The sequence below is a fragment of the Geotrypetes seraphini genome, chromosome 3 (assembly GCF_902459505.1).
Source record: "Geotrypetes seraphini chromosome 3, aGeoSer1.1, whole genome shotgun sequence".
NCBI classification, from domain to species: Eukaryota; Metazoa; Chordata; class Amphibia; order Gymnophiona; family Dermophiidae; genus Geotrypetes; species Geotrypetes seraphini.
In genome coordinates, this window is record NC_047086.1 from 138,533,528 (window position 1) to 138,560,638 (window position 27,111).

At 41.2% G+C, this 27,111-nt stretch overlaps 1 protein-coding gene across 3 annotated transcripts in view; it reads left to right on the forward strand.

The window, feature by feature from the left end:
• Positions 1-27,111, forward strand: part of TMEM214 (transmembrane protein 214) — a 268,669-nt gene that overhangs the window by 35,338 nt on the left and 206,220 nt on the right. For all 3 annotated transcript variants that reach the window (XM_033938430.1, XM_033938429.1, XM_033938428.1), the window contains exon 3: positions 1,584-1,734. In XM_033938430.1, the coding sequence (XP_033794321.1) occupies positions 1,629-1,734 (106 nt within the window). In that variant the 5' untranslated portion in view covers positions 1,584-1,628. The remainder of the gene's footprint in view (positions 1-1,583; positions 1,735-27,111) is intronic.

Sequence of the window (27,111 nt, forward strand, 5' to 3'; positions counted from 1 at the left end):
CAGGGACAGCAGGCAGATATTCTCATAACCCACCCACCTCCCTGGGTTGACTTCTTAGCTGCCTTATCTTAACTGAGGGACCAAGCGCCTATGTCGGGCGGGAAGGCACTCATGCATGCACGGTGCGGGCGTCAAGAGCTTTTCAAGTTCTTGAAGAGTCCGTACTGGGGCTCCGTCGGTGCTGACACCTATCAGTGAAAATATCTGCCTGCTGTCCCTGGATAACACCTGTTACGGTAAGTAACTGTGCTTTTTCTGCAGCCCTTCAAGTACCTACAAATCCAAAATGTGACCCTGCAAAGGGTTTGAGATTGAGACCACTACTATATACCATCTTCTCCTTCTCTTTCCCTCTCCTATGGTCCAGCATCTGTTTTCCTCGTCCTATGGTCTGGGATATTTCTCCTCCTCCCCCTTGTGGTCTGGCATCTCTCTCTTCCTCCCCCTTCCCCAACCAGTGATCTGACATCTCTTTTCTTCCCATTCCCACAGTCCAGCATCTCTCTCGCCACCCCCTCCCCCAATATGCTATCCCCCCCAGGATCTGGTGCTTGCTCACCCAGGATTGCTGTAAGTGTTTGTGCCATTGGCAACATGACTGAAGTAAACACGCTGCCATTGGCAACCCAGCAGCTTTTTTACTGCTGCTGCTTTCCACCTATACAGGGACAGGAAGCAGTAGCAGAGGAGGAGCTATTGGGTCGCTGAAGGCAGCGCGTTTACTTCAGTCATGCTGCTAACGGCCTGAAGACTTGATTTAGCAGCACCGGGTGAGCAAGCACTGGTGGGTGGAGGACTCGGGATAGGTGCACGAGCTTCTGTAGGGGGTACTAGATGTCTGGTTTTTCCAGACAAAAGTTATAAAATTAAAAAGCAGCCTGGATTCCCAACAGAGTCCTCAAAAAGATGACATGATTGGGGAAACCCAGACATCTGGTAACTCTAGTTATATAGAATTCATGTTTATTTCGTGTTAAATGTTGTAATATGAGCAGAAAGACTTGTTTCTTGGGGAGAGTCCCCATACCCCTCTCTGTTTCTTCTCTAGGGCTGCCCATGTGCTTTGATATGAATTGAGGAATTAGAGGACAGCCCAGAGTGATGGGAGGTGGAGCAGAAAAATGTAAATGAGGCTTCTTACATTAGATCAGAGATTTCAAAGTCCCTCCTTGAGGGCTGCAATCCAGTCGGGTTGTCAGGATTTCCCCAATGAATATGCATTGAAAGCAGTGCATGCACATAGATCTCATGCATATTCATTGTGGAAATCCTGAAAACCAGACTGGATTGCGGCCCTCAAGGAGGGACTTTGAGATCCCTGCACTAGATCTTGCAATCAGAGATACACAACCCATGTGTTCGAGAATTGATGGGCCTATTTACTAGAAAGATTATTATCAAGGTAGGTACCTAATCTTCCCTTTTAAGTGATTTATGTAGTTTGGCACTGAATAATGGTTTTGCTTGAAATGCTTGCTCTGGGTACCTACCTTCTTACAGTGAAGCCTCATAGGGGAGAAGTTTGAAAAATGATTTTGTCCTATTTTTTTAGTAAACAGTTGACTTCAACATTTTGTCTACAGCTTGATTTGTCAGAGCTTCAGAAGGAATTGGAAAAGAGCCAGAACATGTTTCCTGAGAATCCATCTGTCTGGGTAAAAGATTTGGCTGGATACCTGAATTTTAAACTGCAGGCCCCCAGAAGTGACCCTACCCTCAGCCAGTATACTCATGGTATTTTTTTTCTTTACAGTATTTCACATTTGCTATACCATAATTACTGCACTAGGCAGATCTCAGCGGTTTACAATCTTTCTTTCTTTCTTTTTTTTTTTTTTAAAGAGTTAAGTGTACTTAACTTGAATTATGTATATCTTGAGGATGTGAAGCAGAGTGGAACTGTGCACTTAACAAATGAAATACTGAATATGGTCTGAAATCCTGGGGAAGGCTAATAGGGAATGTCTGAATTCCATTGTTTTAATAGACAAAAAGGGGACTTAATGGACTCGAATATAAAATATTGTAAGTAGTGATATTCATAACTTTCACATCAGTTCTTTCTCCAGAGACAAGCAGTAGTAATGCAGGCATACTTGCCGGTGAAGTCCTCTGACTGAGCCTGCATGCTGGGTGCTCTCCCCTAGAATCAGTAGATTTATTTTTTTTTTTTCTACTGAGCATGTCCAGACTACCTTGCCTCTGGGACTCCGCCTTTCAACTGTTAGTTTTTTCTTTAACCGTCGGTCGTGCAGGTTGTTGCTCTCTCCTTGCCTTGCCTCTTCAGTCAGGAAAAAAAGAAAAACAAAAAACCAAACAAAGTAGAATATACTTCTTTTTCTAACTTCAAGTTAAACCGTGACTGGATTTTAAAAAAAGCCAAACAAGAACATCTCAATTAAAAAAGAGAAGAAAATCACCAGTTTTATGTTTTTGTTTTGCTCCTGTCACAGCTAATTTGCCTTCGTTGGTTGTATCGGAGTGCCTGCAGTTTTCAAATTCAGTGGTCACTAGGACTTCGAAGACGCTTATAATGGAACGGACAGCCTCAAAGTCGGCACTTCGAGTTTCGGCATCAGGGAGTTCGCCAGCCATGAAGACATCATCCACAGCCCCTTCCCCTCAGGGCCCATGTAAGGTACAGCCGGGGAGGAAAGCATGACAATGCCGCTACAGTTGCTGTTGAGCAAAAATAACACGGCACAAGTGGCCAACGGGAAGAAGACAAAACTGGCCTCAGGGGGGCATGTCAAACACCTCATCTGCTGGCTCTATCGAAAGCAGTGTGAGGCCAACACAAGCAGCCCGCGACTGCTTCAATGTTTCAACCTTTACAAGAGAGGCCTCCTGCGGGAACTGCCTTGCAGTCCTCAATTCAAATAGGGTTGGATACTGCAGGTACCAATTTGCTTTTTATTTCAAATAAAATAATCTTCCAAAAGGGCAGATTCTCCCTCTCTCTTGAAATGGAAAATCCTCCACCTCAGAAATGTTCCTATATGCCTCAGTTGACTCAAGAGCCCCTGCAGCAAATGAGCTCTATGGCTTCTATGACACAGTTTTCACTCTTTAAAAAAAATTTTTTTTTTAATAGTGCTTCTATAGCATTGAAGGAGTCTACATTTCATCTCATAAAAACAAATTATGACGCCTATGATATGACCTGAGTTTCTGCAGTGGCTATTGCAGCACGTCGCACAGCGTGGCTCAAGGCTTCGGACCTCAGGACTGATCTACATGACAGATTGACGGATGCTCCCTGTCTAAGTGATAGTTTGGAGAAAAGGTGAAGGCTACAGTATCGCAGCTTACAGAGGGCTCTACAGCCATGCTTGAGCTCTCCGCACACATGGCGGACCACTCCCAGTGTCTCAAACATCTTATGGCTTATCATACCATCAACAGTTTTATCAGCAGTATTGTCCTTGCAGATGCTATACTCCTTATTCCAGATTGGCTCCTCTCAGGACCCAAGTGTCTACTTTTTCACAAAAACAACATCCAAGGGAATGTAAACAACCATCAACTATACAACTTCCTTCACTTAAGCAAACTCCTACTTTTTGACCCGCTACCAGTTGGGGGGGAGGGGGGAGCGGCTATCCAGTTTTTTCCCATCATGGTTAAACATCACATCAGACTCTTGGGGATACTTTCTCAAGGGTACTTCCTCAATTTTCATTCAACCCATCCTCCACCTCCATCCAATGTCCTGCATCAACATATTCCGCAATTAACAAAGGAAATTTCCCTATTACTCCAAAACAATGCCATAGAGGAAGTCCCAGAACAACAACGTTACCAGGGATTCTATTCAAGATTTTTCATCATTGCCAAGAAAACTCACGATCTCCGTCCTATTTTGAATATTTGTCCTTTGAATATTTTTTCAAGAGAAGAATTTCACATTATTTCACTTCCAGCAATTCTGCCTCTTCTTCGACAACATGCCTGATTAGCCACCCTCGATCTCAAAGATGCTTACACTCTCATCTCAATTCATCCTTCCCATCGGAAATTTCTCAGATTTCAATTACTAAACAAGCATTATGTACAAAGTTTTACCCATCGGCCTGGCCTCCACTCTGCATGTATTCACAAAGTGTCTAGCGGTAGTGGTGGATGATCTCAGAAGACACCACCAGATGGTATTTCCTTACCTGGACGACAGGCTCCTTGTAGCACATACCAGGGAACAGTTGCTTCTTACAATTTAAGCCACAGTGCACTCTCTACAACAGCTGGGATTCATCTTCAATTTTGAAAAATCCAATCTTCAGCCGACCCACAATCTCAAGTATATAGAAGCTCAGTTGGACACAGTCTTAGCCAGAGCTTGCTTTCCTACCAGAAGAACGGTATCAGGCGATCATTGCACTTGCGCAGCACATGACACAATCTGCAACGCTGCCAGCATGCACAGTTATGCGGCTCCTGTGCCACATGGCAGCATCCCTGGCTTTAGTCCCACATGCGCCCTCTCCAATGGCATCTCAAATTCAACTGGACTCGGAGCACTCAAACTTTGGCAATCCTAATTCCTTTGACAACCAAGGTAAAGGTCTCTCTTTCCTGGAGGATCCACTCTCTGTACCTTAGACAAGGCTGTCCATTCCATTCTCAGCCACCGTTACTCACCATCATGACAGATGCCTCAAAAAAAAGGGTGGGGAGCACATCTCAACTCCCTCTAGACCAGGGGTTGGCAACTCCAGTCCTCAAGGGCTGGAATCCAGTCGGTTTTTCAGGATTTTCCCAATGAAATATGCATTGAAAGCAGTGCATGCAAATAGATCTCATGCATATTCATTGGGGAAATCCTGAAAATCCGACTGGATTCCGGCCCTCGAGGACCGGAGTTGACCACCCCTGCTCTAGACTCAGGGTCTATAGTCGGACAAAGAAACCCTTTTTCATATCAATCTTCTTGAACTTCGTGCAATTTATTTTGCACTTCGAGCATTCACTCTTTGGATTCGCAACACACGACTCTTGATTCAAACTGACAACCAAGTGGCCATGTTCTACCTGAATAAACAAGGAGACTCAGGGTCCCTACCCCTTTGCAGAGAAGCTTACAGTCTATGGACCCTCACTCTTTCTCTTTTCACAGACATAAAAGCCGTATACATTCCAGGGAAAATGAACACCATTGCAGATTTCCTCATCTGCAAGCTAGATCTTCACAAGTGGACTTTGCACCCAGAGGTAGTGCGCAACATTTCTCACCAATGGGGTACACCCACGATAGATCTGTTTGCTTCGGCAACCAATGCTCAATGTACCCAATATTGTTCCCTAAGACCTGCTCCTCATCCAGTCGCCAGAGATGCGTTTTCCATACCTTGGAATCTCATCCTACTCTAGTTGTTTTTTTTTTCAAGTTTTAAGTTTTTATTCAGATTTGATTGTCGCTTATCCAATTTCTAAGTGAAATACAAGTTAAAATATATAGGGAAAACAAAAACAAAATTATAATAAGATAAAAACAATGCCATTAACAGGGGAATTAAAAAGAATTTAAGAGAAACAACATCAAATAAATGGCGACTAATAGGTGACAGTATATGACAGACGAGCATGAAACATAAGGAAGCTGGGTTAGAACTACAAGTTGTATAAGAAAGAAAGCCAATAAGGAACAAACAAAAGGAAAGGGAACGTTGCTATTTGTTTCTTTGGGGGAATTTGAAGAATGATATGAATGATTAGATCATATGTTGAAGGCTTCTTTGAATAGATGACTCTTTAAGTAGGCCCTTGAAACGGCCAAGTTTGCTCTCCTCCCTTACGAAAGCTGATAGGGTATTCCAAAGTTGTGGGGCTACTACTGAAAAAATGTCATGCCTTTTTGTTCCTATCATTCGAAAGGAGGGGACTGTAAGCAATTTGAAGTCAGATGATCTAAGAGTCCAGGATGGGTTGTATGGAATGAAATATTTATCAATGAATTGGGGTGATTTTGAATGAATTGTTTTAAACGTTATTAATGAAATTTTTAAAGAAATTCTTTGATTGGTAGCCAATGGGCATTCCGAAGTAAAGGGGTTACATGGTCATATTTCCTAGTTTTTGTTATTAATTTGATTGTAGCATTTTGAATTATCTGAAGGTGTTTCAATTCTTTCTGAGTTATTCCTGTAAATAGGCTGTTGCAGTAATCCAGTTTTGCAATGATTAATGAGTGAACCAATATGTTCAAAGATTTTGGTTCTAGAAATTTAGAGATTGACCAGATCATCCTGAGCTTGAAAAAACAAGATTTGATTACAGAACTTATGTGATTGTGAAATGTCAACTTTTATCAAATATAACCCGTAGAATTTTTATAGAATCAATGCAGTCTAGGGGAGAATTATCAAAGAGGATTGGAGCATTTAGTGATATTCCCTCTTTCAAGGGGAAAACCATTATTTGAGTTTTTGATGTATTTAATGCTAACATGTTATCTCTAAGCCAAAGTCTGATACATTTGTTGTTAATTTCCATGATTTCATAAATATTTTCTGGATTTAGTGGATGTAATAATTGAATATCATCTGCGTAAACAAATGCCGAAAAACTGATAGACTGACAGAGGGTAAGCAGAGGAGACAGGAAAATGTTAAACAATAGAGGGGAGAGAATAGAACCTTGCGGTACTCCACTTTGACTAGCAAAAAGATCTGATGCAATGTTATTGAAAACAACTTTAGACTGACGGTTTGAAAAGTAGGACTGAAACCATTTGAGTACCTGGTCTGTAATTCCATTGGATTCTAATCTTTCTAAGAGAAGTATGTGATCTTCCGTGTCAAAAAGTGATGGAAAGGTTAAGGGAGACAAGGACCACCAATTTGTGGTGGTCTAGATGGTAAAGTAAGGTAGTTATCATCCCTAATAGTGAATGCTCAGTTGAATTGTTTATCCAGAAGCCTGTTTGGTGTGGGTGAAGAATGTTAGTAGAGTCAGCAAATTCTGAAATTTGATTGAAAACTATTTTTTCAGTAAATTTTGCTAAAAATTGAATTTTCGCTATTAGGTGATAGATTCTTCAGCTGCGCTAACTTTTTGATCGTTAATGATAGAAGTTTTCCAAGCTGTTGATTCCAAGTGTGTATATGAGGGCCCCAAACTGGGAGAAAAATTTCTTTAAGATAAATGGGGGTATCACCTCTGTGTTAGATCCCTTAATGTTAATATCTTGAAAGATACATTGAATTTCAGGTAGGGTAGGAAGGTTGTTTTTTTCCCCCCAATTCTTTATTATTTTCAAAACTTACAGTAAGTGTAACATTAAATACCACATTTTATACATCAGTGACACACTTAATATTCCATTAATATCCATTTCAGAATTAGTCTCCCCCCAAACAATCACAATGCCCATCACATAAAACTTCTATAATGAACCCAAATATATCTAAATTCATTAATCTATTAGACCCCCAACCTCCCCCCTCCCGGATGTGCATGTTATAGGGAAAAACAATAACTAAATATTACAATATTTTGCTAATGGATCCCAAATCTCCTGAAATTTCTTAAAATTCCCTTTCTGAATGGCCAATATTCTTTCCATTTTGTACACGACACAATGAATTCCACCAAAAACTATAATTAAGCCTCGTCCAATTCTTCCAATTGCTTGTAATTTGTTGTACGGCAACTCCTGTCATTATTAATAAAAGCCTGTTGTTCTTAGATGATATTTGACTTTTAGCTCTCATTGACATGCCAAAAAGCACAGTATCATAGGATAATGCCACTGGATTTTCTAACAAGCAATTTATTTGGCTCCATAGTGATTTCCAAAAGCCAAAATAAATGGACAATAAAACAATAAATGATCTAAAGCCCCTGCTTTGAGATGACAATGCCAACATTTATTAGACTTAGAGCTATCTAACTTTTGTAACTGAACAGGGGTCCATAATGCTCTGTGTAACAGAAAAAAACAAGTTTGTCTCATAGATGCTGACATTGTACATCTCAACCTCCAAGTCCAGATTCGTGGCCATTGAGATGCAGGAATTTGGTGCTTAATCTCAATACTCCAAATGTCCCTAAGACCAGTTTTTGGTTTCTTACTTATAAATCCAGCTAACAATTTATACCACTGTGCGGCCTGGTGTCCCAGGAAGTCTACCTGAAAGCATAAGAATTCCAAACTATATTGATTATTTAAATTTCTCCATTCAGGGAACCCTACCTGAATAGCCTGCTTCAGTTGCAACCATCTATAACTTTGTGATTTATTAAGTCCAAATTTATGTTGCAACTGTGAAAAGTCAAGCAGCTTAGCATTAGATATAACATCCTCTAAGGCACAGTTCTTCAACTGCCAGTCCGTGGACTGGTGCCGGTCCGCAGGAAATTTTTGCCAGTCCGCGCAGGGCCGGCAAGATTGTCTCACTTCAACTTCCTGCCGGTCCGCACAGGGCCAGCAAGATCAACATCTGAAGTCTGCGCTGGGCCGGAGAGATCTTGGGGAGCCTCCGACAGTGGCTTTCTCCCCTCTCTGCAGCTCTCCTTTACTTCCCAGCGCAGCGATTCACGAAGGCAGCCTCAGGGCTTTTGCTAAGTCGTGGCTGCCTCTGATGATGCAACTTCCTCTTTCCTCAGAGGCGGCGCGACCCAACAAAGGACCCCAGGCTGCCTTCCTGAATCACTGCGCTGAGAAGTAAGAAGAGCTGCTGGGAGGGGAGAAAGCCACTATTGGAGTCTGGGAAGCTGCTGGGCAAGGGGAAACAGGGACAGCTGCTACTGGAGAGGGAGAAGGAGAGATGCTGCTGGGAGGGGAGGAGGGAAAGGAGTCTGGGAAGCTGCTGGGCAAAGGAAAAAAAGGGACAGCTGCTACTGGACCTGGAGGGAAGCTTGTGGGCAAGGGAAAAAAAGGGACAGCTGCTACTGGAGAGGGAGAAGGTGAGATGCTGCTGGGAGGGGAGGAAGGGGAGAGAGTTACTGCTGGACAGGAGGAGGAGGAAGGAAGGGAGAATGAAAAAAGGAAGGAAACAGCTGGCAGAGAGATTAGAGGAGGGGAAGGGGAGACAGACATGAGAAAGTAGAGAGATTGATGATAGGAAGGGGTCAGCAGAAAAATAAGCAGAGAGGGACAACGATGATAGATCTGGTGTAGGAGAGATAAAAATGAAGAGAGCAGTGAAGCTGGAATGAATCATGTACAAAGGAGAGAGGGGGCACAAGCTGGATGGAAAGGGGAGAGGGGCATAGAAAGAAGACAGATACCATATGGAAGGGGGAGAGGACAGACAGTGGATGGAAGGGGCAGATACTGGATTGAAGAGACAGAGAGGGCAGACGCTGGAAGGAAGAGAGTGAAAAGAAGATTGAAAGCAGAAACCAGAGACGACAAAAGGTAGAAAAAAAGAATTTTATTTCTATTTTGTGATTAGAATATATCAGATTTGAAATATATATCCTGCTAGAGCTGATGTTAGACATAACTGGGGACTGCAAAGTCCAGGCAGTGGCTTAGGGTTTTCTCTGTCCAGGGGGGCAGTTGCCCTAGTTGCACTTCCCTAACCCTATTCCTGTCACATGTGACTGCAGTATTCTGTTAGCATGATATTTCTGTAATAATTTGGCTTGTTCAGTTTTCTTGATAGTAGAGGGGATATATGTGAAGGGGAGGGGAGACAGGGGTTTTGTTGATCCTTGCTCTGAATTATTTGTATTTATAAAATGACAATTGTACAGAATATTGTTTCTTTTTATACTTTAATAAAATACATTCAATATAAAATCATAACTGAGGCTTGTGTGGATGGGATCAGATGATTTGTGGGGACCGAGCTCGCGGAGATGGGGCGGAAACGGAGTTTTTAAATTTTAGTCCTAGTAGTTTGCCGGTCCACAAAATAATTCTTTTTTTTCTGCCGGTCCATGGGTGTAAAAAGGTTGAAGAACACTGCTCTAAGGTACATATTCCTGCTATCATCCAATGCTTCCAGATGACCTTAAATCCACCAATTTGAATCTTGGAGTTTAGCCAAATAGTTTAATTTGTTGATTTATGAATTGAAATAGGTGTTAAATTATTGCCATATCGTAACGCTTTCCACATATTTACTAGTATTCTATTTTCTATATATAATCTAGGCATTTTGATACTAAGAACATGGCATAATCGCAGAGGAAACATGAGTTGCCATTCCAACCATAACCAATATGGGATATTTTCAATGAGCTCTGGGAGGACCCAATACATACGTTGGCGCAAAGTATAGACTTGATGATACCTATAAAAATTGGGAAAATTTATCCCTCCCTCCGTAATTGGTTTTTGTAACGATACTAAAGCAACTCTAGGAGTTTTACCCAGCCAAATACATTTTGTAAGAATACTATTTAACTTTTTATAGAAGGACCCCTTAAAGAAAACTGGTAACATACCCATTTGATAACAAACCACAGGCAATATCATCATTTTAATAGTTTGGACTCTCCCCCACCAAGAAAGATGTAAAGGATTCAATTGCTCACACATTTCTGTTACCTTCTGTAATAAAACTTTTTCATTCACTTGCATTGTTTCATCCAATGTGTTTTTTATCCAAATGCCTAAATATTTTATTCCATCTTCTTTCCATAGAAAGGAGAATTTTTCAAATAATCCTTTTGTGCAATGGACATTAGTAGGAAGAACTTCTGATTTACTCCAATTTATTTTATATCCTGAAAATTTTCCAAATTTCTCTATTACATCAAGTAAGCATGGAATGGTTGTTTCAGGATTCCTCAAATGAAGTAGTATATCATCTGCATATGCAGAGACTTTATATGCCCGATCTGAATCTCCTTCGTTTGCTGAATAGCTAATAGCAAGGGTTCTAATACAATATCAAAAAGCAAAGGAGATTTATTAGAAAATCATGTTGGACTATCATATGATACAATATTATTTGGAACAGCAATGAGAACACAAAGTCCGATTTCAGCTAGCAATAATAAACTTTTATTAATTTTAACAGGGGTCGCCATACAGCAAATTACTCAGAACTGGAAGGATTACACTAAATTGAATTACACTTTTTGGTGGAATTCAATTTGTCATATATATAAAATGGAAAAAGTATTGGCATTACAACAAGGTTATATTAAAAAATTTAATAAAATATGGGGACCATTGACAAATTATTCTACTGATCAGATATAATAACACATGTATAGAACATATAGAAGGGGTAGGGAGGGAAAACTATTGTAATATTAATATGATATAAAATTCTGATAAAGGGTTTATTTAATTCACATTGTAAGAACATTTAATAATAATTTCAAGTGTTTTTTCATAATTGAATGTATTACATGTATTTCACTTGATGTAAGAATTTAAAAAAAGAATAAAAAATATTTAAAAAAAAAAAAAAAAAAGCAAAGGAGACAAGGGACATCCCTGTTTTAACTCCCCTACGCAAACTAAAACATTCAGAGAGATTATTATTAATATACAGTCTAGCAAAAGGGGAACTATACAAGGATTTAATCATTTGTATAAATCCTGAACCTATTCCATACCAATCCATTGCTTGATACATGAAGGTCCATTCCACCCGATCAAAAGCTTTTTCTGCATCTAAGGATACAGAGAAGGCTGGATCTTTCATGGCTTTTGTTAAATTTAACATATGAAAAGCCAGTCTGGTGTTGTTGGAGGAATGTCTCTGAGCAACAAATCCTGTTTGGTGCATACCAATAATAAAAGGGAGAGCCTTAGCCAAGCACAAGGCCAATGTCTTAGCTATAAGTTTGCCATCTACATTGATTAAAGAACTAGGCCTGTAATTTGAAACCAATGTGGGATCTTTATTTGACTTCGGCAAGACTATAGTAACAGATTCAGCCATAGTACCTGTAATGCAACCATTATTCAGTTGGATCTGATATAAGTTTAAAAAATGAACTAAAAGGTCATTTTGAAATTTTTTTATAAAACTCTACCGTGAAACCATCTCCACCTGGAGCGGATCCAGCTCTAAGGGACTTCAATGCTGATTGCAACTCTTTTTTTTTTTTTTATTTTTTTTTTATTTATGCAATTTTAAATAAACATACAACATAAAAATGCATTAAGAAATAGAAAGCATATTGCTAATTACAAAACAAACCACTAAATATTATTTTCCATTTGAAATTCAAAAAGCAAGTATATTCATAGCAGCTTTCTCTATAAGTCCTCAATTAAAGCTGGGGAGAGGATAAGGAAAAAGAGGCACATCTCAGAAAAAAGAAAATTACTTAATTAAATCAATAATATCAACAATGACAACGTCTCGCCAGATAAACTACTACTACTACCATCTTCCACTTACTAATAATTATTATAATAATTATACTCTTTCCCCCTGACCCGATACCTGTACCTGTATTTTACGCTTATTCTCAAGAAAAGCCTCCAATTGTTTGGGATCAAAGAAAAGATATCTATTTGACTCATATAATATTAAACATTTACAAGGAAAACGCAAAAAGAAATGAGCACCCAGGGCTATCACCTGAGCTCGTAGAGCCAAAAATTGCTTCCTTTTCTCCTGAGTGTCTATACAGACATCAGGGAAAACCCAAATTTTTCTCCCAAAAACAATTTATCAGAGTTACGAAAAAACATTCTCATCACCCAGTCCTTGTCAGATTCAAAAACAAATGTAACTAGGAGTGTGGTTCTTATACACTCTTCTTCCAAAGATGTTTCTAATAGTTGTGTTACATTTAAACTGTCCATCGATAGTTCTCCTTGGGAAGAAGATTGTCGTTTATTCCCCGGCATAGAATAGACTCGAGAAAATGGAGGCACAGTTTCCTTTGGAACTCCCAGAACTTCCATCAGATATTTCTTAAGCAGTTCAATGGGGGCTACAGTCCTGGATTGAGGAAAATTGATAAAACGCAGATTCAACCTACGGGTATAATTCTCCATTTTCTCCATTTTATTCCTCAGTCCAGTCATACCTTGTCCATAAATCAAGGTATTAGATTTTATATCCTTAAAACTTTGTTGGACTTCCTCTACTTTTTTCTCAAGCTCAAAATTCTTTGCCTCCTGGATGACAATACGTGTTTTACAGTCTTGCAAGGAATTGTCCACCAAAGCCTTATTTCCAATGAAAATCTTCTCTAAGCGAGCTACAGCGTCCCAGATAGAGTCTAAAGTAACATGGGGAGGTTTAACCAGAGGTGTAATTTGCTGCTCACCAATATCCTGCCGCTGACCAAGTTTCTCAGACCTGGATCTCTCTCCGTGCCTCTCCTCTGCACCTCCTACGGCACCTTCAGAAACCAGGTGGAGCTCAGAACTCGCTCCCATATTGTTTCCCAGCAAACTGGTTTCTCCTCTCATGCTCCGGATACCACCCTCCTCCGTTGAGAGATCCGCAGCGCCAATCATAGCCTGCGTGCTCAACGCTAGTTCCGGCAGTGTCACCATGCCTGGGTCAGAGGGTGGAAGTCACTCCTCCGGGCTCAGCGTGACATTGAGCTCGGGTAAGGCCGCCCCTTCGCCAGCACCCGCTCCGGGGATATTCGCTGTTCGGACTACAAATCTCTCCATGGTGGAAAGGGGAAAAGGAGAGGACTCGGAGGGGTAAGTCCTTACTTTCCCCTTTCTCTTACCCATGTTAGTGTAATTCAAAACGCTTTAACAGCAGAAGTAAAGTAAACTCCAGCAGTAGCCTTCCTCAGCGTGGTTACCAGCGAGACGCCATCTTCAATTGCAACTCTTTTAATGATATAGGCACCTCTAAGCTTCTTTTTATATGATCAGGAATTTTTGGACCACTAATTAATTTTAAAAACTCTGAACCATCTTTTTTTTTATCTGAATAAGACTCGGAAGAATACAAAGCTTTATAAAAACTTAAGAATTGTTTTAAAATAGGTCCAATTTGAGTATGGAAATCGCCCTTTTCAACTTTTATTGCAATAATTTTTGTTCTTCTTTTCTTTGCTTTAAGATAATTTGCCAATAATCTTCCCGCCCTATTCGAGCTTCCATAATACATGGTCTGTTGAGAAAAACAAAACTTTCCTTGTGAAGAAATCTCATTATATTTACATTTTAGTTTTAAAAGAGCCTGTAGAGTAGTTTGTTCCCATTTTTCAAACAATTTTGACTCTAAAACCTTAATTTCCTTTTCCAAATTATAAAATTGTTTTATAAGCTGTTTCCTAACATATGCTGAATATGATATAATTTGACCTCTCATAGTGGCCTTAAATGCATCCCATAAAGTTACCATTGAGATTTCTTGTGACTCGTTAATTTGGAAAAATTATTTCATTTTTACTTGGAATTTTTCAAGAAAATTTGAACCCTCTAACAATGCATTATCAAATCTCCATAATGATCTACCATTTTCCTGTTCAGGAAGATTAAATTCAATCCACACCCCTCCATGATCAGACAAAATAATTGGATCTATGGAGGCTTGTGTTACTTGCTGTGTTGACTGACTTGAAACAAAATATAATCTATTCTTAAAAAGGATTTGTGGACCTGAGAACAAAAAGAAAATTCCCGTTCATTAAAATGAAGTATCCGCCATATATCTTTTAAATCACAAGATTGTACCAAATTATCTAAACCTAATGATTTCATAATTTTACTAGGTTTTTTTATCCATCAATGGATCCATAACAGCATTAAAATCCCCCGCCACTACTAAATTAGAAGTAGCCAGTGGTAAAAAATTCACTTTGCTTCGAATTTGGGGCCATATACATTAAATAGCGCCAACATAGTATTTCCCAGGCTCATTTCTACATGTACCCATGTTCCTAAAGGATCTGCATCTATCATTTTAAAAGTAGCTAAGCATTTTTTATTCACCAAAATGGCTACTCCTGCCTTTATCCCTATCGCCGGGGCAAAGAAGCAATGCTTTACCCAACCATCTTCCAGTTTCATAGCTTCTATGGCCGCCAAGTGTGTCTCTTGAATATAGTATATATCTGCATTTTGTTGTTTCAGAAAGGTAAATATTTTCTTTTTCTTTATTGGATGGTTGAGGCCATTAAAATTCATCGAAAACATTTTCAACTCCATTATAATATTGTAATAAAAAGGGATTGTAAGAGATACCACAAACCATCAAATATTCTATATAGATCATATTTCCCATGCATCTCAATATATTTCATTACATCCATGAAATTTTTTCCCCTTGCACATCCAAACCCATATTTAAGAAACACCCTTCCCTCTTCCCTCCCCTACCCCCCAAATAAAATGACTGCCTTGGAACACACATAGGATTAGTACCGTATTTTCACGCAGATAACGCGCACCCGTGTAAAACGCGCACACGGGTATAGCGCGCAGAAACCACCCCGACTCTCCTTTCACCCTCCCCGACTCTCCGTGCGCTGTCCCGACTATCCGTTCACCCTCCCTGAAGGTCTGTCCCCATCCTGAAAGCCTGATGCCCCCTCCTGACGTCCGATACATCCCCCCCCCCCCCGGCAGGACCACTCGCACCCCCACCCCGAAGGACCGCCGACTCCCCGACAATATCGGGCCAGAAGGGAGCCCAAACCCTCCTGGCCACGGTGACCCCCTACCCCCACCCCGCACTACATTACGGGCAGGAGGGATCCCAGGCCCTCCTGCCCTCGACGCAAACCCCCCTCCCTCCAACGACCGCCCCCCCCAAGAACCTCCGACCGCCCCCCCAGCCGACCCGCGACCCCCCTGGCCGACCCCCACGACACCCCCACCCGCCTTCCCCATACCTTTGTGTAGTTGGGACAGACGGGAGCCAAACCCGCCTGTCCGGCAGGCAGCCAACGATGGAATGAGGCCGGATTGGCCCATCCGTCCCAAAGCTCCGCCTACTGGTGGGGCCTAAGGTGCGTGGGCCAATCAGAATAGGCCCTGGAGCCTTAGGTCCCACCTGGGGGCGCGGCCTGAGGCACATGGTCGGGTTGGGCCCATGTGCCTCAGGCCGCGCCCCCAGGTGGGACCTAAGGGTCCAGGGCTTATTCTGATTGGCCCACGCGCCTTAGGCCCCACCAGTAGGCGGAGCTTTGGGACGGATGGGCCAATCCGGCCTCATTCCGTCGTTGGCTGCCTGCCGGACAGGCGGGTTTGGCTCCCGTCTGTCCCAACTACACAAAGGTAGGGGAAGGCGGGTGGGGGTGTCGTGGGGGTCGGCCAGGGGGGTTGCGGGTCGGCTGGGAGGGTGGTCGGAGGTTCTTGGGGGGGGCGGTCGTTGGAGGGAGGGGGGTTTGCGTCGAGGGCAGGAGGGCCTGGGATCCCTCCTGCCCGTAATGTAGTGCGGGGTGGGGGTAGGGGGTCGCCGTGGCCAGGAGGGTTTAGGCTCCCTCCTGGCCCGATATTGTCGGGGAGTTGGGGAGTCGGCCGGGCAAGAGGGCTTGGGCTCCCTCTTGCTCCGATCGTGGATGCGGGTGCGGGTGGGAGCGCGTGCGAGCGGTCGTTCGGGGTGGGGGTGCGAGCGGTCCTGCTGGGGGGGGGTGAATCAGGCGTCGGGCGGGGTGGGAACTATGTAAAAAAAATTTTGTATACCGCACTTACGCGTATAACGCGCGAGGGGTATGCGCGGTAGGTAAAAACGCGTATAACGCGCGCGTTATATGCGTGAAAATACGGTAATCACAATACCCCTTCCCTAGGCAACTTATATCTTTTCCTTTCCCTATCAGGAATCTGAATTAATAAGTTTGTAAATTAAAATCTTAATATGATTTCCTCATTTTCAATTCATATCACATTAAAATCTTTACTATTCATTTTTAAGAAACTTTTCAGAAAATCTTAACCATATTTCTTCAAATTAAATATATCGTTAAAAACCATTTAATACACACTAAATTTCTTTATGTAAATATATAAAATACATCCACAAATAAGTTTATAGAATATTCTTTCCCCATTAATTGTCCCCTTTTCACTCTATCTATATCCTCCCTTCCTCACCCACCTATTTAAATAATTTCAACTCAACATATCCCCAAATTTATAATTTATCATTTAACTTTTATCAAGGATATTTGTTTAAATAATACATATTAAGTTCAATCTAACTTAAATTAGAAAATAGGTCCTAAATTCATATTCAATAAATAAAAAGTATCTTCTATATAAAATTACGTATCAATCTATATATTGTCTTATTTGATTTTCATCACATTTTCTTTTTTTTTCCCTTTTCTTTAATCCTCTCTATTTAATGACAATACATCTAAAGTAAATTCATCTTTATTACTATGAATGAATTAAAAACCCATATGACCATTGTTTTTAACACTATATTCTCAATCAAATCTTAACCACTGACTAAATTGGTCCATGTATTGTATGGCATTCAATTCATAACATTGACCTTGAATCGATTCATATTTTCTTATCCTTCTCAATATAATCCATTTTAATCTTCATAAAAAACTTTAGAAACCTAAGAGAAAGAGTTCCCTTCTCCAGTAAACAATTTATATTTCCTAAATATAGAAGATAAAAAAATTATTATTTTTCTTTTTTCTCTAACATCTTATATATGAGAATTTTATTAATTTTCTCCATAAACTATATGCTGTCAGTATTTAATTTCTTTAACGATTTTGACTGAATCATACTATCACATCAATCCTAGACTTCCTTTTATGTTATGTTATGGCCGTTCCAAAATGAAGAAACCTTGTCTCTCTTCTTTTACCAATTTAACTGTTATTAATATCAATTTCAACATTTGTTGAGTTCAATATGCTGCTGCATCATGGAAGAGTGGGCATATTTTGTATACAGGGTGTAGACTCCAACAGATCTTTCCTGTCATTATTTTGTACCTCTTCCTTTGCTTCTTTATCATTAGGCATTATGTCTGATACATTTAAGATATCCTCTTCCTGCTAAAGTTGATACTTTCAGAACATGAATATCTTTTCAATAAAGAACGGACTAGAAAGTCTGCTGGTTAGGTCTCTCTTTTTTCCTCTTTCCATATTCAGATTTTTAAATATTATTTCGTCCATTTTCTTTTTTTTGTCCTATTGTTAGATGTTTTTTCCTGTTTCCTTCTTTAAAGTCCATCTTCTTCTTTAAGTTAACTTGTCCAAAAACTCCATAAATATTTAAATAGACATTGACTCAGAATTTGACAAGAAGTCCTTTAACTTTTCCGGATCTTCAAAATATAAGGACTTGTTTCCACTTGTCACTCTCATTTTTGTGGGGTAGTACAAGCCATATGTGATCCCCTTTTCTTTCATTTTAGGCCTTAAAATGAGGAAATGTTTTTGTGTGTTTGCCATGCTTTTAGCGAAATCTGGCACGAACAGCAACTTGGATCCCTTATAATTTAAGTTTCTTTCAGCTTTTGCCAAGTTTAATATCTCTAAGGCCTATTGGAATCTTAATAGCTTGAAGATCAAAGGCCTTGGTCTCACTTGGCTTGCTGACCGTTTTAATGGAATCCTGTGTGCTCATTATATTTCTAGAAGATGTTTTGAATTTAACTGCAATAATTTTGGCCAAAGGTTTTCTAAAAATTGGGATAGCATTTCCCCCTTCCAAACCTTCAGCTAATCCAATAATTTTCCCATTCTTTCTTCTTCCTCTATTATTGTAGTCCTCAAGTTGTTTCTTCAACTCCTTAACAGTTAGACTATCATTTTTACATCGCAGCTCATTGAGTTCCATCAGCTAAATTTTGTTTTCTAAGGTCGTCATTCTCTTATTAGCTACTTCCAACTGCCGGTTTAAATTCAGTACTTCTTCCTTCACTCCAGTTATACTGTTTGCGTTGTCTTGAAGCATTTGTTTTATGCACCGGAATTCAGCCATGATTTCATTTTTATCTAACACGTCCGTTACGTCTCCTGGAAGAGGCACTTTTGATGGCGGCGTCTGATCGTGTTTTAGACGCTTCGCCGTCCCTCCTGCCTCGAAAGCTGTTTCGATCTAAACTTGCCGCGTATTAGCCATGATACACAAATGATTACTGGAACTTCGGGGAAGAAAAAAGCCGAAAGATACTATTTAAACGTCTTGTCTGTTGCCTGGGTTAGAGGAGCGTCGTGGTTACTCCTCTATCTTGTGCACCGCCAAGCCAGGGTAGGAAGTTTAAATGTTGAGCATTTAGCCATTGGAATATAAGAACTAGGGGAAGGGGATTGATCTGTGTAGTTTATATTGAGGCTGGAGTTGGTTTGGGGTCCTATTTGTTTTCTAATTTTCTTGATTTTCTGTTGAAAGAAATTTGCCAAAGATTAGGCAGATGGAAGAATAGTGGAAGTTGATTCTATTTTCTTTGAGTTAGGAGATAAGGATTTTAGTATTTTAGAGAAGATGGCTGGGTTTTTAGCCTTATTAATGCATGAAGAATAGTATAATTTCTTGGAATGGTTGATTTTAGCCTTGTAGAAGGAGGTTTGAGCATTAAATTTATTTAAGTTGTCTATGATTTTGGTTTTTTCTCCATCGTCGTTCAAGACTCCTGAGTTGCAAATTTAGAAACTAGTTCCTTTGTAAACCATGGATTTTCTTGCATCTTGGATGTGATAACTTTTGTTATCTCAGGAACAGTGCTTGAATTGCATTGTCCCATGTAGACAATTATCCATATTTTTATTGAAAAAATCTTCCTTTTGTAATGTCAAGAAAGTAGAGACCAAGGATGATTCTAAGTTATTGAAGTCCCTATACTTTACTACTTTGATTTTGAATTGATTGATATTAGATGGAATCTTAATATCCATTGAAATCAGTGCATGATCTGACTAAGGAAAAACTTGAATCTTAAGGTTAGAACATTTGGGTGCTAAGAGATCAGAAGTGCAGATCACATTTAAAGTGTGACCTGATTCATGTGTTGGCTGAGAATTCAAGGACATGAGGCTTAAATCTTGTAAGTAAGTTTTAAAATCCAGTGTAAACAGATTTGTTATCTAGATGAATATTCAGGTCGCCTATATTATGGGGTTATTAGTTGAGATACAGGATTCAAAGTGGAGAGTTTGTAAAATTGTGAAAATGTCTCTATTTAAGGAAGGAGGAGCATATAGAAGCAATAAGTCAATCAAAGGGTTAGTATTTATCTTTAATTGAAGCATTTCAATTATTGATTTTGATGGAGAATGTTCTGTATGAGAAATTAGACCTTCATGAAAGATTATTGCAAGTCTACCTCCTTTACGCCCAATGCGATGGTTAAAGAGGTAGGAAAAACCACTAGGGCAGGCAAGAGAGAGATATCCCATGCCTCCATTGGCTAACCACGTTTCAGCAATACAAAGAATATCAAGATGATTAAAAGTGATGATGTCTTTGATGAAATGATACTTACCTCTGAATGATCTGGTATTGATCAGACCTAAGGTAAGTTTATTCTGGTTCTTTCACGAGGCGATCTTTTTCTTCAAATGTTCAGCAGTCGTAGGTATATCTACCCAATAGGGAACTTGAAAAGAGCTAGCCACAGATATTGGAGCTGATCCCGAATTAGTATTGGGTGGGGGAAAGATTTTCTTCTGATTAGAAGTGAATTGACTAGTCGGGGAGAGGTGATGACTAGACAGGTTCCCCCAGAAAACTGGAATAGGTAATGTGGTAGCGTCCATAGATTTCCTACTTGGGCAACAAGGAGGAAAACAAGAAAAAATAAGTTTTTAGGGTTAACTGAAGTGAGATGTTTAGAGTTTACAGACTGCGCACTTTGGTTGTGCACAGATGAGCTTATTAAGGCGTATAATCTGGTCCTTAAGCGCGTGCCTTTGCGGCGTGCGCCACTAAGGAGCTTGTTTTAAAGGGCATAGAGCAGACCTGAGTTGAAGTCCTCCAGGGTTCTTCAGAAGACCATCAGGGATGGAGCTCAGCTGATTCTTATTGCACCTTGCTGACCCAGACAGATCTGGTATCCGATACTCCTGGACCTTCTGGATGCTCCCCCCACTTCCGTTAGGAGATCCACCCCTCTCTTCTCTCCCAGAAGAACGGTCACCTGTTGCATCCTAATCTTTGCAGCCTCAATCTCGCACATGGAAATTGAACGGACAATCCTTGCGGAGCTCCCAGTATCTTTATCAGTAAAAGAAGTTCTGGTAGCAAGGAGACCATCTACAAGAAAATCTTATCAGTTGAAGTGGAAGCGTTTTTCCATATGGGCATAGGATTAGGCGACACATTGACGAAATGGGTTGGGAACTGGCTTGGAGGTAGGCTTCAGAGGGTAGTGATGAACGGCACCCCCTCCGAAATGACGGAGGTAATCAGTGGAGTGTCGCAGGGCTCGGTCCTGGGCCCGATCCTATTCAACATCTTTATAAGAGACTTGGCAGAAGGGCTGCGAGGTAAAATAACATTATTCGCCGATGACGCCAAACTAAGCAATGTAGTGGGCAAAAGCACAACAGACATAAATTCAATGCACGACCTACTCCTACTGGAGCGCTGGTCTAGGTCCTGGCAACTCAGCTTCAGTGCCAAAAAATGCAAAGTCATGCACCTGGGCAGCCAAAATCCATGCAAGACTTACACCCTTAATGGCGAGATCCTAACAAGAACTGAAGCAGAACGAGACTTAGGGGTGATCGTCAGTGAGAACATGAAGACTGCCAATCAAGTGGAGCAAGCTTCATCCAAGGCAAGGCAAATCATAGGTTGCATACGCAGGAGTTTCGTCAGCCGTAAGCCTGAAGTCATTTTGCCATTGTATAGATCCATGGTGAGGCCCCATCTGGAATACTGTGTGCAATTCTGGAGGCCGCATTACCGTAAGGATGTGCTGAGACTGGAGTCGGTCCAGAGAATGGCCACCCGGATGGTTTCGGGACTCAAGGATCTCCCGTACGAGGAACGGCTGGATAAGTTGCAGCTGTACTCACTCGAAGAACATAGAGAGAGGGGTGACATGATCGAGACATTCAAGTATCTCACGGGCCGCATCGAGGTGGAAGAAGATATCTTCTTTTTCAAGGGTCCCGTGGCAACAAGGGGGCATCCGTGGAAAATCAGGGGCGGGAAACTGCACGGGAACACCAGGAAATTCTTTTTCACTGAAAGAGTGGTTGATCGCTGGAATAGTCTTCCACTTCAGGTTATTGAGGCCAGCAGCGTGCCTGATTTTAAGGCCAAATGGGATAGAAACGTGGGATCTATTCACAGAGAAAGGTAGGGAAGGGTCATTGGGGTGGGCAGACTAGATGGGCCGTGGCCCTTATCTGCCGTCTATTTCCTTGTTTCTGTGTTTCTATTCACAAGCTAAAGATACGTTACATTGCCCGATATGACTACATTTTAACCTACTTGTTATATTTATCAGATTCAGGTCTTAAGACCAATTCTGTACGACTTCGTCTATCAGCCATTTCTGCGTACCACTCCTGGATAGTTGGGAAAACCCTGTTTCACAACATCTTTTACTATCTTGATTTCTGCGAGGTCTCAACAACATTTGTCCTCCATTTCATACACCACCTTCACCCTGGGACCTCAGTGTAGTTTTGGACCATTTGATGAAAGATCCCTTAGAACCATTTGGATCTGCTTTACTACCTTTCCTTAAGTGGAAAACAGCATTTCTAGCAGCTCTTACCTCAGCAAAACGGGTTAGCGAGTTACAAGCATTAGTCATCTGTGCTCCATACCTTCAATTTTTTCCTACTAAGATGCTCCTGCACACTCATCCCAAGTTTCTTTGAAAAGTTGCAGCTAGTTTCCACATTAATCAATCTATATTCTTACCATTGTTTTTTCCCCCTCCTCACTCTTTGTCTGTGGAACAAAGTCTTCACACACTGGATTGCAGGAGGGCACTGTTTTATTATCTGGACAAGACTGCAACTCTCCAGAAGACTACAGTAATCAGCTTTTTGTCTCCTTTAATTCAGCTACTGGGAATGCAGTATCTTCACGAACTTATCTCTTCATGGATTGCTCATTGCATCTCTTTCTGCTATGCTAGGGCTAAATTTATCACCTCCAGGTCAAGTTGGAGCACATTAACTATGTGCTATAGCTTCTTCAGTTGCAAACTTAAATCAATTCCAGTTGCGGATATCTGCAGAGCAGCAACTTGGTCCTCTGTTCACACCTTCACAAAACACTATTGTTTGGATCACAGTTCAGCACAAGATACCCAGTTTGGACAGTTGGTGCTTCGAAATTTATCCATCTCGCTCTTCAGCTAGGGACTCGCCAGCAAGTGTGTCTGCATTACCCCTGCTTGTCTCTGGAGAAAGCAAAGTTGCTTACCTGTAACAGATGTTCTCCGTAGACAGCAGGGGAATTCAGCCACACTTGCCTGCCCGCCATCCCCTCTTTTCCATTATTTCTATTAGCTAGTAACATAACTGGCAGTTGGAAGGCGGAGTCCCAGAGGCAAGATAGTCTGCACATGTTCAATTAGAAAAAAAAAATTCTTCTGATTGATTCTAGGGGCGAGCACCCGCATGCAGGCTCAGTCAGAGGGATTCCCTGTGCTAAAAACCGCTATTGCAGTTTAGTAAAAGGGGAGGGGGTATATTTGTCTATTTTTGTACAGTTGTTACTGAGGTGACATTGCATATTTTAAAGTCATCTGCCTTGACCTCTGAAAAAACCACCGAATGCAAATGATAATTTTCATTTTCTCTGCATACAATGTGCTTTGTGTTTTTTTTAAATTATATTGTTGGTAGATCATTTTGACTTGGTCATTTTAAAAGTAGCTCACAAACTAAAAAAATGTGGGCACCCCTGGGCTACTCCTGTTCTACACCAACTGTTCTATGCAGTTTCTGCTTTTAAGCATGCAAGGACTTTGGAACTAAGTAAGCTATTGCATATGGTGATAGTATGCCAACAAAGTTTGTGATTTGAAAGAGGCTGTGTTTACTTTTCTTTTGGAAAGGCAATATTTGAATAAGAAACTAGGTTGGGCAGACTGGATGGACCATTTGGGTCTTTATCTGTCGTCATCTACTATGTTACTAGCTGTCCTATGGGCAGCGAGCCCATTTTACCCACAAGGGGGAATATAGAATGCTTAACAATTAATATGAAGAAGTCCAAAGTGATGCATCTAGGGTGCAGAAATCCAAAGAATCTAAAGACAGTAGGAGGGGAAAGGTCTGAGGTGCATGGGCTAGAGAGAGACCTTGGGGTGATTAGTCTTAGGATCTGAAAGTAACAAAACAGTGTGACAAGGCAGCAGGGGAAGCCAGAAAGATGACAGGCTGTATATATGGTTAGAGCTGCTGCATCAGAACCCCGATGTTGCGAGTTGGATGTTGGCCTGTTTCTTGTGACTCTGGTCAAGTCACTTAACCCTTCATTGCCCCAGGAACCACAGTTAGATTGTGAGCCTGCTGGCACAGATTGGGAAAATACTCAATACATTGATTACTATTCAATGTATTGTAAACTGCTTTGGGTGAATCTCTTCATGAAAAGGCAGTTAATAAATACAGTGGTACCTTGGTTTGCGAGCATAATTCGTTCCAGAAGCATGTTCATAATATAAGTGCTCTTATATCAAAGAAAAGTTCCCCATGGGCCATAATGGCAACTCAGATGATTCGTTCCACTGACTTAATACATCTCCCCCCCCACCCCGACCCATATCTCTTCTTCTGTCTTCTTGTGGTACAACACTTTTCCCGCTGCTGTCCTCCACTTTGATCGCCAACCCCCCTCCCACACCCCGAGGTCACTGGCACTGCTCGCTTCCACTGCAAATTCCCTCTCTCCTGAGGTCATTGGCGCTGCTCCCTCCCTTCGTGACTGAGATTGCCTCGTCCCCCCCACTGACCGGCCCTGTGCTTACCCGTGCGCCAGTGCTGACAGTGCCTGCTGCAAGGCCTTGAGCATCTGCGCATTCTCAAGGCCTTCGGAGAGGGTGAGAGCCAGGAGGCCTTGAGCATGTGCAGATGCTCAAGGTCCTGCAGCAGCCCAGCAGAGAACTAGCAGCAGGCACTTTCAACACCTGCACATGGGTAAGCACAGGGCCGGTCAGTGGGGTGGGGGGGAGGAGGCAATCTTAGTCACGGAGGGAGGGAGCAGTGCCAGTGGCCTCGGGGGAGCAGCAAAGCCTGTTTCCGGGGTGGGGGGGGGGGGTTGCAAATCTAGTTAACACTCAGTTTGCAAGTTACAGTTTGCTTGAGTGGTTTGCTCATCTTGCAAAACACTCGCAAACCAATAATATTTTTAGTGCAAAAGGCATATGGTCTTGAACCAGTACAATAGGTGAGACATTCTAGACAACTGGGTTATTTTCCCCATAGCCGCATGCTGTAGAAAGAATCCACTATGGATTTTTCACTCTGTCTCTGGTGTACTTCATTGTGCAGTTTAGCACCCTCTACAGCTTTTTCCTTCTGCATGTTTGACTGTAGTTAATAATAATAATAATTTATTTCTTATATACCGCTATACCGTGAAGTTCGAAGCGGTTTACAATAAAGATACATTTGACAGTACATGGGATAGAAACGGTTTACAATAAAGATACATTTAGTCAGTACATGGGATGCAAGTGGGTTACAGTAAAGATATATTTTGTCAGTACATGGGGATACAAGTGGGTTACAGTAAAGATATATTTTGTCAGTACATGGGATGCAAGTGGGTTACAATACAAGTGGTTTACTATCAAGGTGCATTTTGTCAGTGTAAGGGATACAGGTGGGTTACCATAAAGATACATTTAGTCAGTACATGGGTTACCATAAAGATACGTTTTGTCAGTACATGGGGTGCAGGTGGGTTACAATAAAGATACATTATATCAGTACATGAGATTCAAGGTGGAAAGTATAATTAGTTTCGGGCCTTGGAATTAGGGGGCGAGGTGGAAGGGTCATGGCGAGGAAGAGTTGGGTATGGGAATTTAGAATTTGTTAAACAGTCGAGTTTTCAGGGATTTTCTAAAGTCTGCGTATGTAGTGGCCTCAAGTATGGGCTTTCCAAGCCATGTGTTCAGCCTAGCTGCCTAGTTGTGTGTGTGTGTGCTGCTCTCCCCATTTTATTTTAAATTCAATGTAATTTTGTTCCTCTCCAGGTAATTTCATGCTTACTGCAAATTTGAAGCTCTGCCTGCTTGAGAATTCAGACTTCGGTCTGTAGCTGACAGGCCGATCCCTTTTTGGGTACCTGTTGGCCAGCCTGCATAGTTTTATCTGGAACTCAGGGCTGTCCCTGAAGTGGCTCACCTGTTAAGTGGGGGTTGAACACAGGTTGTTAGACACCTTTAGGAGGCTTGGCTGCATCTTCATGCCTCCGCCTGTCCCGGTGCACATCTGTTGGTCTGTTGGGTGGAGGTATAGTCAGACAGAGGAGTCTGACTGGCAGCCTGAAGATCAACTTTGAGGACAAGTTCCCAGCATTGTGGTGTAGGAAGATTTATGGTCGACTAATCAGTTACATAAACAAATATGTGCCTGTTAGTTTCTAGGGAAGACCATAATATCTCATCCAGGTTCAGCTTTCTTAGCCTACTTACACGACCAGACCCAGGCTAATGAGAAATACTTTTGAAAATAGAAAAATATAATTCACAAGCAAGCAGCAATATCTAAATATTGTTCACAAAATATCCGATTACATATATGAAACTCAGTACACAATTATCACAACACACTTGCTAGATAAATAAGTAAAACTAATTCTTACACTCTATAATTCCTTATAATAATAATTATTCCTGATTAGCAGCAATCTATTACAGTTCTATCACCAAGAGTAGCTTTACAAACCTTATCCTATATCACATTAGGATTCATATATCTATCTCCAGCTGATAAGATAATAGAATTTCATATTCTCACCATCCAGTTAGGCCTTGGCACAAAATCAGGTGAAAGGGAAGTCGTCCTCTACTCAGCACTGAAGATAAGAATTCTTTTGGTACTGTCACAAGAGTTCGTCAGCCACGGGAAAAGCTGTAACTTATGTTGTCCGCAAAGGTTTCCTTTAGGATGTAATCCAGATCTGTTTAAAGGTCCAGGTCTCTCTCTCTCTTGAGCAGAGTCACCACAGGTAACTTTTCAGGTCTTAATTATTATAGAGAATGCAGAGTAACCTATGATAAGATGCAAGTTCCCTCACATCCTGGCACAGACTAAATTATAATTAGCACATTTCCCTTGGATCTCGTCAGATGACCTCTTCGGACCAATCCAGAA